General features: G+C 43.0%; 1 protein-coding gene across 1 annotated transcript; it reads right to left on the bottom strand.

The window, feature by feature from the left end:
- Positions 1 to 12,370: 12,370 nt before the first annotated feature.
- LOC119815435 (zinc finger CCHC domain-containing protein 14-like) lies at positions 12,371 to 15,778 on the bottom strand. The gene is given in 3 exon segments (XM_038331568.1): positions 12,371 to 12,912; positions 12,915 to 15,080; positions 15,167 to 15,778. Coding segments are annotated over 3 exon segments (3,306 nt in total). The 3' UTR covers positions 12,371 to 12,384.
- Between the last annotated feature and the right edge of the window lie 1,458 nt (positions 15,779 to 17,236).

Below are 17,236 nucleotides of genomic sequence, written 5' to 3'. Positions count from 1 at the left end.
AATGATTCTCTGGTATTATCTTCTCATAAAACACTTTAAAATTATCATTTGACTTATCTGTCCTTGTAAAGGAAGACAATGAAGTATTAATAGTGGTTTGCTATGGTTACAAAGGTGTCCTAAATCCTTTAAACAAATGGCTCCAATCTCATTGTTTCATCTAGTGGCTGGTGCTATAGCTTCCTGTCATCAGAGTGCTGCTGAACTCAGAGTGTCTTGGAGTCGAAGATAAGATTTAAAGAGTAGAGATAACTTTTATTTGTTATGGGCAATAAAGCCAGAGTCTCCCCTGACTATCTGACAGAGGGACTCTGAAAATGGAGATCTGGTCAAGTAGAACACAAATCGAAGGGTGTCTGAAGGGCAAGATGCTGGAGGCATACACAGTATGAAACTCACATGATAAAATTGCATGCAATGAGAGGAAGTTAGAGAACAAGGAACAAAGGCAGAGGCTAATCTTGAGTCTGTCTTGGAAAGTTGCATAAAGTGATTGGCTTAACTTTGCTAGGGCCTTACTTCTCAGACGTGTGCTGAGCTGCAGGCTTATGAGTATATGATCTGATCTTGATGAGTGTAAAGTCTGACCAAACTGTTTTTGTGCACAATGTGTTAATCTATGTGTATTAAGTTTGACGGACTGAATGTGTGTGTAACAGCATCCATAATCCATGCATGGTTACATATATAATCATATGTTCGGTGATTTTCTTTAGCAATGGACCAAAGATTCACTGGTGGTTCCACATGAGTTTAAAACCAGAAACTAGGACCTTTGAGACAGACAGTAAATAAAAACCTATTTAAAGTTCAATATGAAATGTATGACAATAGAAGTATGTACTTGAATTGTCAGAACTTAAGTTATTAGAAATGCATCTTTTCCCCTTATCCAGGATTAACTAGAAACATATTTTAGTAAATTATTTACATGAATTTAATTTGTTATTCTCCAAGTTGATAAGGCCGATGGAGATTTTTAAAAAGAGCCTTCAAAATAAGAAGATATAACCCAAGAAGGGACAAAACTCTAAAGTATCAAAATGTGGGATAAATGGAAAGCATTTGCATCTTACTTAAAAGAGTTCTGAGCAAAGCATTCTATTCTAACATCAGCTGGTACCATAACATGGAGTTGCCTTAAATCACATACAAACTCTGGAGCTCTTATGTTCACACAGCTGAGCACATTACTTGAGGGATTGTGGTAACATTGGTGTCAACACAGCCAGAAAACATAGAGCATGAAAAATATTCACCCCACATATTATTTGATAGAGGGACTAAATAACAATATTACTGTTTTCCATATAGTTTTCTTATAGTTTTAAAATACATACCTTTTGCTTGAAGAAAGAATTTTTTGTAAATTATTTGGCAGTGTTTCCCCAGTGGCAGCCTTATGTAGTGTGGAGCTGCGGGCAGGCCTGCTTTTCATCCTGCCCAGCTCCTGGCCACCGGCTAGCTTATACCCTGAAATAATTACACGGAAACTGTATTCTTTTAAATACTGCCTGGCCCATTATTTTCAGCCTCTTACTCACATCTTGACTAACCCATATCGAATAATCTGTGTAACACCACAAAGTGGTGTCTTACCGGGAAAGATCCAGCATGTTTGACCTGGTGGCTGGCTTCATCGCATCTGGCATCTCTCTGAGGAGAGGCACGGTGGTCTGACTAACTTAGGAGAGGCGTGGCATCTGGCTGAACCATCTACCTCACTTCCTTCTTCCTGTTCTGTCTACTCCACCCACCTAAGGGCTGGCCAAGGCAGTTTCTTTATTAAAACAGAAGACCCTCCCACATCAGCCTTATATATTATATATTTACCACTTGACTTGATTACATCATCTGGTCTTATATTTGTTTTAATCTCAAGTTAATTGTATATCATTGCTGTAGAAGTAATTATACTGTGTGCATACTATAACAACCAGGTGAGTAGTTGATGTGGAGTCCTCTCTGTATGCAGTGAATACCATTAGTTTATAAAGAAACTGGCTTGGTCTGATAGGGTAGACTAGAGCTTGGAGGGGAAAACTAAACTGAATGCTGGGAGAAAGAGGGCAGAGTGAGGAGACACCATGGAGCTGTTGCTGGAGGCAAACATGCCAGAAACATGGCTGGTAGGGCACAAGACTTGTGGTAAAATATAAAATAATGGAAATGGGTTAAATTAAGATGTAAAAGCTAGCCAATAAGAAGTTAGAGCTAATAGATCAAGCAGTGATTTAACTAATACAGTTTCTGTGAGGTTATTTCAGGAATCTGGGCAGCCAGGGAATGAACAAGTGGCCTCCTACAACAGGTAGTATGTATTGCCAAGTAAGTTAATGTAAGTGTATATTCTACAATATTTACACAATGGCTACATTTTCTAATGACATATTTCTAAGAATATATTTCCTTTCTTAACTGATGCATGAATATGTATATGTTACTGTGTATGTGATTGTGTGTATGAGTGTGTGTTTGTGTGTTCAACTCCCTATTATTTTCTTTCTTATAATGTATTATTCTTTGTTAATGATGGGATCTATTTTGTACTTGTAAATATTTATGTGGAAACTTGATACCTACAGTGCAGACATGACACTTACCTAGTGATTAGCAAGTTTTGTTATAAACATCTGCATCGGTTATATCTTCACTTAAAATTTGTAGTTGTTCAATTTCTTAAGTTACTTTTTTAGGTTTAAGATTATAGATATGCCAATGCAAATTAACATGACCTGTTTGAGAACACAATAGTCCTGATCCTATATATTTATTTAAAATCAAACACATTTAACTTCCAAGATGATTTTATTTGAAAAATTCTATTTGTCACATTAAAACTAATTATTTCTATGACATTGCTGTGTTAATTTATAGACATTTTCCAAAACTATTGACTTTTTCCACTTAACATTACCTAAAAGGCAAAATGAATGGATCTGTGGATTTTTCCTAAGTCTTTTTGTTTGTTTGTGCAGCTGTTATTTGTTTTGGTTTTTTATTAAGGGTCTCTTTATGTAGTCTTGGCTATCTGAAACTCACCAAGTGTACCAGGCTGACCTCAAATCACAAATCCTGTGCCCCGCCTCCCTCTCTCCATCTCTCACCTTTTCCCTCTCTGCCCCTCTGCCCCTCTGCCCCTCTTTCATTGCCTGAGTGCTGGTATTAAAGCTGTGTTCTTTCATGCCCTACTTTTCTCTTATTAATGAGAGTTCAGAAGGAACATTTTTATTTTCTAGAATTCCTCAAGCAATTACCGAAGCTCTCAATTTTGCTTGGTGAGATATGTACATAGTCACAAAAAGCTTGTTAGAGTGTCTTCTTCATACAATGCTTGCTTTCTTCACACAAAGAGGCAGTGATATTACAAAACAACTTCTTTAGGAAAAAATTACAGCTACCTGGAGTCACAACCTGTTGTTGCTGGCTTCTTAGGACCGTAAATGGCTTAAGGCCATTTATCAGTCTTTTAACTCCTTGCTGCCTGGGACCATTTTCACTTGTTAATTCTATAAACCGATACCTCTCTAAATTACTCACATCTTCTTCTCCATAATTTTAGTTGTTAGAGAAGAAGAAGGAGGAGGACGAGGACGAGGACGAGGAGGAGGAGGAGGAGGAGGAGGAGGAGGAGGAGGAGGAAGGAGGGGGTTAAGGATTCACAGGAATCTAATTTAAACTTGTGTCTTCAATAGTTGATTGACAATCAGTTTATACTTTGATTCTTATTTTCTGTTTAGCTAACTAACAGATTCAATACACACACAGTAAGTTTCTTCTTCTCCTTTTCCTTCCTCTGATGTAAGTCTGACTTCCAAATGTTCAATTCCCTTTTAGTTCTTAGATTAATGACTCATAGAATATTCCATTGCACTTTATTTTTAAGTAAAATTTTTCCCTGTTTAAGGTTTCTGAAATATTTGCTCATGTAATCTATTTAAATATCCTAACCAACTGGAAACTAAGATGTCTCACTCATTAAAATTGCATACAGTGATACTGAGTTGATTCCCTATTACCTATATAAGGTTGCTCTATGGGGCTAGAAAGATTGCTCAGTTATTAAAGGCTTTGCTCAAAATGAAAAAGGCATAGATGTCATCTGGATAGCACCTGAGTAACAATACTATGACCTCTAGTATAGACAAACATGATTCAAAACAACACAAGTCCCCATTCACCCTCACATAACACAAAACACAGACAAATCATATTAAAATCAAACCTACTATTTTAATTAAATTGAAGTCCTCATAGAAGTGTTAGTCTTCTCTATGAAGGTACTTTTTCCTGGTATCTTTGTTCTCTCTCTCTCTCTCTCTCTCTCTCTCTCTCTCTCTCTCTCTTTCTTTCCCTGTCTCTCTTTCTCTCTATCATTCCCTCCCTTCCTTCCTTCCTTTTATTCTCCCATCTATATTATTTTAAAGTGATGATATAAACAGTAGAGATACATAAACAGATGTATTCTCAAATACGATCTTTGGAAAAATTTCTCCTATGGAAATTATTTTTGTGGTAAGAAGGAAAGATGAAAATTTCTTCCAACTGGCATTTTCTACTTCATGAATATGGAGCCTTTAACATCTAGCAACAACCTTCATACCATTGGGGATGTCACTACTACCTTTTCCCTGCAATTTCACAGCTGCTCAAATAGACCACACATTGTCATGCTTCCTTCATTTCTTCCTTATGTATCTTTCCTGAAGATTGGAGTACTCACTTGTTTAAATCTCAAGTCAAAATACATGTCTGAGAAACACCTGAAACAAAATTTTATGCTACTTTATTCAACCTATTTAGAATAAGCAATTATTTTAATGAGTTCTGTTTGGAGTTGATATGCATTACATTCAGCCACCGTATAAGATGCTGGGGATAAGACTTATTATAATTATTATCATTAGCAGAACATGTCCAGGTAAGTATAACACAAGCTCCACCAATACTCAGCCAATGAAGTAGGTGGAGTCTCACAGAAATCCACTCTTTACCTCTAAATTGTTGGCTATCTACAAATGGAAAGTAGGTCCATTGAAACAGACAGTAAGTAAAAATATATTTATAGTTGAATATGAAATGTATATCAATAGAGCTGTGTACTTGAATTGTTAGAAATACAGCTCTTTACCCAGGATGAATAAGGAAGTTTTTTTAATAAATTATTTATATGAGTATAGTTTGTTCTGCTCAATCTAAGTTGATAAGATTGAGAGACATTTGAAAAGGAGCCTTCAAAAAAAGAGAGAACCCTAGAAAGGGCAAAACTCTAAAGTATCATAATGTAGGATAAATGGGAAGCATTTCATCTTACTTGACAAATCCTGAGCAAAGAAATCTGTTCTAACATCTGCTGTTTTTTTCTTTTCTTTTTCAATCTATCTATCTATCTATCTATCTATCTATCTATCTATCTATCTATCTATCTATCTATCTCTATCATCTATCTATCATCTATCTATCTATCTATCATCTATCTATATATCAACATTTATTTATTTTGTTTTCTGTGATAGATTTCTCTGTTTCTGGATGTACTAGAATTTGCTTTGTAGATCAGACTGGAGTTGAACTCAGTAAACCATCTGCCTCTGCCTATGGAATGCGAGGATTTAAGGCATGTGTCATCATGCCAGCTTGGAAGTATCTAATTTTCAATAGATCCGTATTTTATTCACTTCTGAATATTTATAATTGGGTGACTAGTAAAATGCAATAATAAAGAGAAATATACAAAATTGGGTTTGACTTTTAAATAGATCACTATAATTTTCCCAAAAAATTTGGAAAAAAGAAAGAAACAGTAGACTTTTTTAGTTACTATGTGGTGTGAGAGGTCCTTCTGTCTATGTGTTGCTTTTATTGGTTAATGAATTAGTGTGTTGATAGGGCAGAACTTAGGTAGGACAGGAAAACTGGACTGAATGTTGGGAGAAGGAAAGCGGAAAGAGAGACTCCATGGAGCAACTGCTGGGGATAAATGTGCTGAAACTTTTCTGGTAGGCCATGCCCTCGTGGTGATACACATATTAATAGAAATGGGTTAAATTAATATAAGAGTTAGCCAATAAGAATCTAGAGCTAATGGGCCAAGCAATGATTTAATTAATACAGTTTTATGTGATTATTTCAGGTCTAAGCTAGCCTGGTGACAAACAAGTGACTTTTTCTTCTACAATTGTTTTTCCTACTGGTGTACACACAAGCATAAATACCACAGGAAACAAACTCAGGTTCTAAGATTTGGCAACAAATCTTTTACTAATTAATATATCTTGTTGGCACATTGATGGAAGTTTTATTAATACTTAAGTGTTGACTTAAGAGAATGCTTTTGGAGACTCAAGGCATACCTAGTCAGCAAGGTGCGGAGGAAGGCCAGCTATTAAATGGAAAAAAGCAAGAAAGCTGGTGGGCAGATTCCTAACATGAGTAGTTGGCAGTGAAACTGGAGGTAAAAGTTTGTTTAGTAAGGAGGGAAAAGGTTGTTTGGTTTTTGAAATGTCAATTTTGGGATATTGGTAGAAATCCAGCTGGATATAACAAGTTTGAAGTGAGATTTAGGAATCAGGAGTTTGGTAGAGTGAGCTTATCTCAAAATGGTATTTGTAAACAGGAAGGATATCTGTGAAAATGAACAACTACTAAACAGGATATTTGCAATTATCCTCAGTTTAAAATATTTACTTCAAAAGAGAATAATTATGAACAAATAAAGGTTTAATATAAAAATGCTGCATGCACTTTAAAATATTTTTGATTCACTTCATTTTGAAGATAAGTCAAATATTTATCAGAGTTCTTAAAGAAAGAAAACAGACATTTAAGAAAGTACTTGGCCTGGTTGTTAACATTCACATTTGGTGGGGTTTAATGCATCTTTATTTGATTATATCTTGAGGCTGAAGTTTGTCTTATTAGATATTGTTGTCATGGCAACTGAAAATCTAGCCAATGGCAGACAGTCATGCTCAAGTTAAGTGGTTCCTGAGATGCTCATTATCAGAGGCATGTATCTTGAGTTAAATATTTAGTTCCAACTCAGATTTAAGAATGACAAATGAGAGAAGTATATTTTACCAATAAACATTTCTTTCATTATATACTACTCATCTCTAGAAATTATTAATGGTACTAATTTAGATTATTTAGATTTAGAATTTCAAAATGTTTTTCTCATACCCTTAATGCCACCATAAAATGTCATTACCATCAGATTCAATATTTTTCTTAGATAATTGGCAATTTTTTATTCAGCCATATAGTTATAACAATAACTGATAAATCTTATTTTCAATATATTGCAATTATTTTCATGTATCATAAAGCATTATTTTACTTATGTACATTTATTAAATTAGAGAGTTGAATTGTAACAAAATGATTTTTGAGAAAAATATAGTCAGTAAATAGTTTCTAAGAAATCAGAGAATTAAAACTGATTAAGGAATGAAAATAATGAAAAATTTTATTTATACAAATTTTAAGTACTTTTTTATTTTCTTACTAATGCTATAAAAATCACATTTAAGGATTCAAACTGACTGTTATATATATATATATATATATATATATGTGTATATATATATGCATTTATCAAATGAAAAGTAGAATATTTGAAATAAGGAATAAATAATTGCTTGAAATGTCTGAAGTCAAAATGAGAATTGAGTAACTCCCTGGGTTGACAACCTTTAGTTCTAGGTACAGCAGGAGTGTATGGTATCATTGACTATGTCCAGGAAATCCAGACATGAAACAAGAGAATCCATGATAGGTAGATGAATGTGTTTGAGGCCTGGGTCACACTGTGAAGTGCTCTGAGTCCAAAGAAGTCTGAGTACTGAATAATACTAAGAATGAATGAGTGATTAATGATTGTGATGTTTTCTATTTCCCCATTAATCAAGCAAGGTTACTGTTGACCTAATCATACTTTGAGACAGGCATAATGTAACAGCTAAACATCATGTAGTCCTGCTGGGTAAGAGTCACACAATAATAACAGTGAGAACATCAAAACCTCAAGTGTTTCTTCCAATCTTAATGAGAAAGTGTCAGCCCAGAAAATCACTGTAGCTGATCAGTTAGAGCAAACAATGGTTGGAATGGTAATCTTGAATAAATTACCTCTACCCTATCTAAAGTGTGAATTCTAATTGGTCTTAATAATAAAACCCAAAGTCAGATCAGGGTGAATGCTGGAAGATCAGAGAAGTAAAGGAACCAGGCACGAGAAAGATTTTTACCTCTACTGAATCATCAGACTGAATGCGCTATTCTGTCTCCAATAATCCTCAGACTAAATGTCAGGGTCTCCCATCACCTTATATTCCTCTTTCTGCCCAGCCATATCCCTTCCTATCTCCTAGTGCTGATTCAAACTCTGTGACTCCCATGTACTCACATTAAAGGTATGAGCCACCAACATCTCGCTGTGTTTCACAGACACTATATATATATTTAAAACACAGACACTCCCACACACATACAGACACAGCAAACATACCACAACACAGATGAATATGTGTCAGGGTGTAATAGGTTTCCCCTTCCTTACAGCTAACGGCCCACTCTCAGGCCTATGTTTCCAGTCCTGCGGGCTTCCTCTATATTATACTGATCATAGACACTGGATGTGGTCTCAGGTCATGAGAGGTTCTTCCTTTCATTATCTAGGCATCAATGTACCAACTTCGGTACTTGATCAGTAGTGCTCAGTACCCCAAACCCAGTGATAAATTTCTTTTTTTTTTTGAGTTTTTTAAAATTTTTATTTTCCGTACATTAAATTTACTCATAAAAACAGTCTTAAAATGTACATTTTTCCTTTTTAACAAAGTATAGTAAAACATAAAAACCCCAAAAACAATACTTGACATTTTCAATTCAAAATCAAATTAGCAGAATATTAAATATTTACAAAACTATATCTTTTAAAAATATTTATAAAGTTATATGCAATTTTGTAGAATTGACAAAAGAATGGCTCAAAAATGGGGAGAATTGTCCTTCATTCCTAAAAAGAAAATATGCCCAATAGAATCTGTGATAGTTTCAGTCTTGGTACCAACACCTCTTCTGTGTGTGCGTGAGAACTGACCTGTGCTGAGGGCTGGGCCACTGCCCCCCTTGTGGTAAGACACAGGCCTGGACGTGGCCTTGCCAGTACAGTATGTGGTTTTTCTGAAATATTGCCAAGTGTTGACTACAGGTGCTGCATTCAGTCAAACTGGGACAGGCCAGCAGTCTGGTTTCTGGACCCCATGGTTTCTTAGGCCACCTGACTCGCTTTATGGAAGTCACCTGCACCTTGGAAAGGACAGCTATCCCTGCTCAGGTTCCCCAAGACTGCCACTGGGGATGAGGTTAAGCAGACAGAGTCCCTGCATCCTTTTAACTTTTAAGACTTTAGAAAGTAATGCCATCCACTAGCTGGCTGTAAAACTAGCGTGTATCAGACCAAATGCCAGGAAGCAGAAAGAGTGACAGGGACGGAGTAAGGAGAGTGAGACCCAGTTCCCATCGGGCTGTCCTCAAGGGACTGTCATGGCACACATGTAGGCAAAGGTACCGCCAATGCGACTGCCTCTGCACGTGTGTGTAGTACAAGCCAGTCTGACTTGTAGAAAGGACTGGAAGCCTAAATGGAATTCCACACGGAAGCTGCTAACTACTGCATTAACAGGCTGCTATCATCTTTGGGAGATGGGCGTGCCGCTGGTTTCCTAATACTCAACCGTATATATGTTCAAGAAGTATTTTGTCTTTACTGTGAGAGCTAGCTCCCACTCCGCAGTGGTCTTCAGAAGTTAGGAGTTTTCAGCATTAAAACACTTTCCAATTGTCACTACCAAGCAGGAAATAAAAACTAGAAAGTAAGGTAGAAAATTGAGTAGTTTGCTTAAACAACAAAAAAGGTCACATAGCTGTTTTATCCCAACACTGTGCCCTCCTTCCTATGTTTATCCCACTTCCTACCCTGAGATGTTAACACAGGATCAAAACTGACGCCGCAGCCCCAGGGCCATGCCCACCTGGGTACCACTGCCATTTGACACAGCAGTTTTAGGAAAATGACTGGAAAGGGCTGGTCTGTTCGGGATGTAACAATGAAGTCTCCCAGTGAAGAAGTTAAGTGTTGGCCATGCTGACGGCCTCTACAGGCTCTGGGAGCGAGCCCTACCTGCAAACACCTGCCCACGCCTCCATGTTGTGCATGCTCCTTTGCGTGATGTAATCCTTGCCAGCTTCACAGAAATGCCACACAAGCTCTTTCAAAGACAACCGGCGGCTTCCAGACACAGACTGCTGTCATCTGGACGGCTGAGATGGTGCTAGGGCTCGCTCACCTCAGCTGAATGGCACAAGTCACATGGGAGTTGCCACAGCAGACTGCTGTCTTTCAGGCTAACAGCTGAAAGGGTAATAAGACACTTCCAATCCCTATACTGACCACAAAACAAAAAACTTAAATATGATTTTTTTCTTTTGCTATGAGACAGTTTCCAACAATTTCTGTGTTGAAATAGGATTTATTTAAAATAGTTCTTTGTTTAAAAAATCCAAAAAATTTAAAAGTTTGGCTTTCAGCACATATCCAGGCCACTGTAATGGCCTTCAGAAATATTAAAATCGTAAACATCAATGAATACTCTAAGTCTTCCTTATTAACACAATGCGACCGATCCCAGTCTGGTGCTCTTTAAGGCAAAGTGTGTCAGTTCTTGTATTGACATTTGTAGTGTTATTGAGTGAGAGATCAACAGAGCATCCCCTAATGCCTCATCACCATCACCTCAGAACAGATGGGATACTGTGTGCCATGGACAGAACAGAAGTCTATCAATCCTGCATTGCATAGAATCGACAACACTCAAGCCTTCCGTGTGGGTCTCCACGGAGAGAAAGCCCATCTTAGAATATGAAGCCTTGCATCACAGCGCCTCCAGTTATAGGGTAGTTTGTGATTTACACTAATTTTGCGTGAGGGTGATTGTCCCATCTGAAGAATGGTCTAAGGACTGAGATTTTCTTCTCCATAAACATGAAGCTGGAAAATCCTTGGCAAGATCTTACCATTAATTTTTTTTAACACCAAAGGCTTCAGCATTTTAAATAACATTATTTGAGCATAAAATTCCCTTTAACCTTGAATGTCTAAGCCCCTCATGCCTCCGTTGTGGTGCCCCCCCACCCCGGTCTGGACTGTAACTGGTGAGTGGTTTCGAGGAGTCTTGCATCTCTCTACTGAAGTTTTCCAGGCGATTTTAACGGAATTAACTATCAACACACAGCCTAACACAAAAGAAGCTGACAGTTTCCAGTCTTCTGTTCATAAATCACAGGCCTGTATTACTGTTGAATGTCTGTCTCAAGTGTGAATTCATCAGCAGTGAGCTCTGGGACTGGGGTCCTGGGGAAACCATTTGAGACACGACAACTTGCCAGCTTCCTGAAGAATGAGGAGCATCGGTCATAGTCAACTCACAAAGTTGAGTCATTCCTGTGTCCTCAGGAGTTGGTTCTTGTTTGGAGAGAGCAGGCTCAAAGCCACCAATGGGAGGGGTGGTCTCAAGCCTCGGTGACTGGATTCCCTGGGACTTGGACCCTTAGAAACGAAGTTGTCGAGAGTGAGCTATGTCTTATCTACTAATATTGTGTAAATTTGTTTACAGAAAAAAATATTAAAAACCTGGAACTGCTCCAAGTGTCTGCAAAAGGACACCCTGCGACCTTGGGTGTACTAGGCCGAGCAGCCTGCTGGTGCCAACTCCAATGCCCACTGATGGAGTCCCCTACATTGTCGGGTCCCAGAAGAGTCTGCCTCCCAGAATGAAGAGGTCCTTGTTAGGTAGTGCAATCCTTAAGAAGCCAGATGTGAGGCGCCCACTCTAGGAAACAGCAAAATCCAGTTGGCACTTCCTAACCCATAGGAGTCTTGGATCCGACAGGGGAACTCCACTTGAGAGAACTCCGACCTGCAGCCTTGACTCAGGTCGTGCATAGCTGCCCTGGAATTTGTGTGTAAGCCTAGAAGGACCAGCGATCTTCAGGAGACAAGTCTCCATACTGCAACAACTATGTGGTGGCCACATCACTGGTGTGGAGACGTCCACTAGGCAATCCTTATATCAAGCTCCAAACTTGGATTTTGGCAATGAAATCGAGTTTGATGCACTTCTATGCTAGATTCTCTATCCAGTATAGTAAAGTAAAGCACCTTTGGGTTAAAAATATTAAGCTCCACAGCAACTCGACTTCAGTTCTCCATGGGATTTTCCTTAGGTCTCCATGGCTCCACAGCAACTTGACTTCAGTTCTCTATGGGATTTTTCATGGCTTAATAAAATTTTCTGTTGCCAAAAAAAAAAAAAAAAAGGATCAGTCCGTGGAGTCCAGACTTTCTGCTGGAGGGGCATATTTCAACCTAAAAGTTCCTTGCCGGTTGAAGTCCATGGACGGTTGCTTGCAATCCTGAGCACGGTGGCCAGTAGCCCCACAGTTGTAACAGGACAGATTACCACTCTTTTTGTGACTGGAGCCATTGGTGCTGCCCACCAAGCCTTGGGTTTGGTACAGCCCTGCTGTCCCAGCCATGAAGTTCTGCATGGGTGGCACCGCAAAAGTGGACTGCCCACCTAGGACAGGGTCTGGAGTCACACTGCCGCTGTAGGGTGCATGTACAACAGGGAAGGCAGAGCCACCACCATACTGCTGGGTACTGACATAGCCGTTGCTGCACATGGGACTGAAGGGTAGGAAAGGGAAGGTAAACATGGATGGTCCAGAGAATGGGTGCTGGAAGTAGTTGGCATAGCTGACAGTCAGGCCACTGGAGCCACAGCTGCCACTGCAACCACAGGACGTGCACACAATGCAGCCAGGTGGGGGCGGCGCAGGCTGTGGGGTGGGGGTGCGGGGGGCTGCTGATGGTGGTGGTGGTGATGGTGATTCTGACTTGAGGCAGGAATGTTTCCTGGAGAGCTGCTGCCAGCACCACCACTGTAAAAGCTGTTTTCAGGGACAGAGGAGAGAGCAGGGCTGGAGCTGGGGGCGGGGCAACTGGGCAGAGTGGCCATGCTGGCAAAAGATGTAGAAGGGTGGCTGCTGGGGGAGGCAGTGTTGCTGTTGGCGCAGAAGCTGCCCTGCAGTGGGCCCACAGGCACACTGCTCACTGCAGAGAAGGCAACTTTGGTGTTGGCTGTATATAGAGCAGTCCGGGGATTGATTATTGCAGGGGGCACACTGATCTGTCCGGTGTTGGGGCAAGAAGTCTGCCCAGAGATGGCAGCATCAGCAGGGACGGAGGAGGACAGCAGCAGCTTGATGGGCAGCCGGGCCACATGTAAGACGGTGCTTGGTGTTCCTGTGGTGGCCGAGCTGGTCTCTACAGTCAGGGCTGGCTGCTGTGCTGTCTTCAGCACCCTGTCCAGTGTGGCTGCATGCACAACTTTGGCCCGGGGACCAAAGGAGACTGTGGGTGACACAGAATTGTTCTCTACAAGGCCCGAGAGGACCTGTACTGGCGGATGGGGTGCCGCTGAGGGAAGTGTGTCCAGCACAGCTCCGCTAAAGCTCTTGTCCACTTTTGTGCCACTTCTAGGGCCAGGCCCCTTGTTCCTTTCCTCCAGGGACAGAAGCGAGTGAACAGAGGATGAGAGGAGTTTCACGTCTGTGCTGCCTCTGTCCGACTTGTGCACCGAGTTCAGCATGCGGACAGGTGCCAGATGTGAAGCTGCAGGCATCAGCTGTGGGGGCAGGGGATGGTGACCTGCAGGGCTGGAGCCAGCCTCATTCTGCACAGGCAGAACCTGGGCTGTGGGTCTGGCAGAGCTGGATGGGAAGTGAGTCAGCAGCATCACAGGCTTCTCCTCATCAGTGCCCTCAACGTGTATGTCCACACGTCTATCGCTCTCCTCAGCGCTGTCTGAACTCTCCTCTCGCACCTGCACACCCATGGGGCTAGAGGAGGAGCTGGAATACTCGGAGGAGCTGCCTTCCCAGGGCAGCTGGTGAGCCGGTGGCTCCACCTCCACCCGCAGCTCTGCAGCATGGCTGCTATGCCCAGGCTGCACAGGCCCCACGTGGCTGGTGGGGGTGACTCGGGCCACTCCACTGCTGGTGACCAAGGATGGGGCTGAGGAGTTGAGGCACCTTCTCTCTGACTTCTCCTTTTCCAGCTCCAACTGAGTCTTGAGTTTTTTCTTTGCTCCCATGGTGAGGGACTCAAATTTATTCAGATCTTCTTCAGTAAGGCTCAGAAACTTTTCCATGGTGAGCTGTTTAAAGACGGGATAATACTTGTGCAAACGTAGCTTCCTAAGCCAGGCTAAAATCCCATTTTGCTCCTGGGGCTGAGGAGCCTGCAGACTAGAGGGCATCAGGATGGTAGGTGAGTTGTCCTCCTGGGTCCGGTAAGCCAGCGCTGAGCCTGCACCCCCTGTGTGGGAGCAGTGGGGCAGGGAAGCAGATGCACTGGCCGAGTGCTGCAGGTGGTGCTGGGTGCTGCTCTGTGAGGATGGGATCCCAGCCACTCCACACACTGGCCTTCCAGACACGCCTATCATGGCACCTACTTTAGGAAGGGAGGGGTTGCCAGGACTTGGACTTTGGAGCTGTTGGGTGGGAGATGAAGTGCTGAAGAACTTCCTAACATGGTCATGTTTCAGTTTGTGCGAAGGTATGGAAGCCAAATACCTCAGACCTGCTTCCAAATCCACATGGTTACGCTCCATATAGAAGGAATCTGGGCCAGCCAAGCAAGGAATGAGCTTGTCTAAGTTCTCTTCAGGGTAGAGCTGGGATAACTTTGAAATAAACTCAGTTACTTCTGAGGAAGACTTGGTTACTGATGTTATTGAAGAATCAGACCACAGGACCTCAAAGGAACACTCAACACTTCTGTCATTTTTCGTGTGTGATAATCCCTTCAGGTCTATTTTTTCAACACTCACTTTGCCATGTTTTCCCAAAGGCCTCTTGGGCAAGGATTCCTCCGTGGAATGTGCTGATGTATGCAATGCATTCTCCAGACTGTTGCTGATGCTGCTGACAGGGGTCTCAGTTCTGGGCGCCATCTATTAATTGTGCCATGTTTCTGCACAGTTCTGAGAAACACAGGTATGGAGCTGGTTCCAAGACATTTTACATGCATAGTGAACACCTTGTGACAGGTCGAGCAGGTGGGCAGAGAGCCGCTAGGACCGGGCGCGCTCTTGCTGCCAATGCTGCCACCACCACCACCACCACCACCACCACCACCACCGCTGATGCCTTTGCTGTTCAGGCTGCTCTGGATCTGCGTGAGCTCCTGGCGCAGCACCTGCTTCTGATGGAAGCTGAAGGCCGGGTGGTTGGAGGCCATGGTGAAGAGCAGAAGGAACTCATCGCCCGTGCGTCCCTCGTTGAGCTGCAGCCCGTAGTTGTGGATGATGGAGTCAGTGTGCATGAGCGTGTGGTACAACACGCCCGCCGCCTCGCGCTGCTCCGAGCCCAGCAGCGCCAGCGACACCAGCAGCTTGCTCCGCACCACCTCCTCCGTCAGGTTGGTGAGGCTGCCAAGGTCCGCCGGGTTGTTGGCCTTAATCTCCGAGTCGCACAGAGAATGGTAGTCCTTGTGAGCCAGGTCCTCCAGGCACGAGCCGAGGAAGCGCAGCTCGAGAGGGATGCACAGGTCCAGCAGGCCGCACAGGAACTCCACGCGCTGCGGCGATGGCAGCTCGGAGAACCAGCGGTACACGCCGTCCCTCTGCAACTGGCAGCGCTTCTCCACCATGCTGCTGCCCGCGCCACGCCCGCCGCCGGGCCCGGGAGCCCCGCGCTGGCGGCCGGGTGCGCCGGGACCGGGGCCGGGTGCGCGCGGGCCGGGGGAGCCGCCCGCCAGGGGCCCCGCGTCTGCCGGAGCCGGGGCCGCGGCCGGGGCGGCTGGGGGCGACGAGCAGCCTCGGGGCCGCCGCTCACGGGGAGGCGCCCTGCCCGCGTCCGTCCCCAGCGGCGGCAGGTGCGCGGCAGCGGCGGCGGCCACTCCTAGTCGTCGTCGTCGTCTCCCGGGAGGCGGCCGCCCCCATCTCCCCGCGCGCCACAGGGTCTGTCAGTGCAGGCCGCCCCCGGACGGAGCCGCCCCGGCCCTGCCGCCTCCTGCGCTTGTGCCTGGGCCGCCGGCCATTACCCGCTGCGAGGCTGGGCTCGGCGCCCGGACTGGCCTGGCTTGGCAGAGTGATCCAGCCGGACCCGTGGAGGGATCGCGGCCTGGTGATAAATTTCTTAATACCTCTCTCTCTCTCTCTCTCTCTCTCTCTCTCTCTCTCTCTCTCTCTCTCTCTCTCTCTCTCTCTCTCTCTCTCTCTCTCTCTCTCTCTCTCTCTCTCTGTCACACACACAGCACAAGTCTAGGATTTATAGGAAAGGCATCACAAATATCTGCATGTCTATGTGTCTGGCTCTTCATATCGGTTCTTCCCTGCACGGAAAACTGCCCAAATATGGCTACTTGTATGCTTCTCTGGGTTCATCCTCACCCACAACTCCTACCTCAGCCCACAGCTTGATGTGAATTTCTCTACTTACACTCCACTTGAACCAAAGTCCCACCAAGGCATCGAGATGCTGGTCTTCCTCTGTTTCCTCTCTTGTAGCCACAGTCTCTTACACAAACATGGCTGTGTTAACAACTACCACATATGTCCTCTCACACTTGCATAGTTTGGTTTCACCTCCTACTAAATAGTATGAAAACTATAATAAAATCTCACTTACACATATACAACAAATTATCCAGCCACCTCAGGTAGCTTCTCCCCGTCTCTTCCGCCATGTTTTATACTTGCATCTGAAGAATGGAAGCTAAGAACAGTCTATGTTAAGAACTTTCAACGTTTATTTTTCTGGATGTGGACTCTACGCACACAATATCATCTATTCCTAATCTGTGCATTTCCTAAGAAGATGGCTCACTAACAAAAATCCTTAATATGCTGAACATCTGTAAGTAGGCTTGTGACTTTGCAGTTGGTAACCCATCACAGGACTCATTTTCTTGTTGAATCGTGTGGGAAACACCAGCCTACTGTTGGTGACTTCACCCTGTCAAATTTGTCTAGTGTAATATAAGTCAACTGAGCAAGGCAGTAGCCAGATTTCTTTAGGTTTTCTGCCTCAGCTCCTGCTTGGTTTCCTGCCCAAACTTCCCTAAGTGACAGACGTTGATTAGAACATGTAAGCCAAATAAACTCTT

This window comes from Arvicola amphibius, chromosome 5, assembly GCF_903992535.2.
Source record: "Arvicola amphibius chromosome 5, mArvAmp1.2, whole genome shotgun sequence".
In the NCBI taxonomy this organism is placed as follows: domain Eukaryota; kingdom Metazoa; phylum Chordata; class Mammalia; order Rodentia; family Cricetidae; genus Arvicola; species Arvicola amphibius.
Note: the sequence above shows the minus strand (reverse complement) of the source record. Positions and strands in the feature narration are given on the sequence as shown.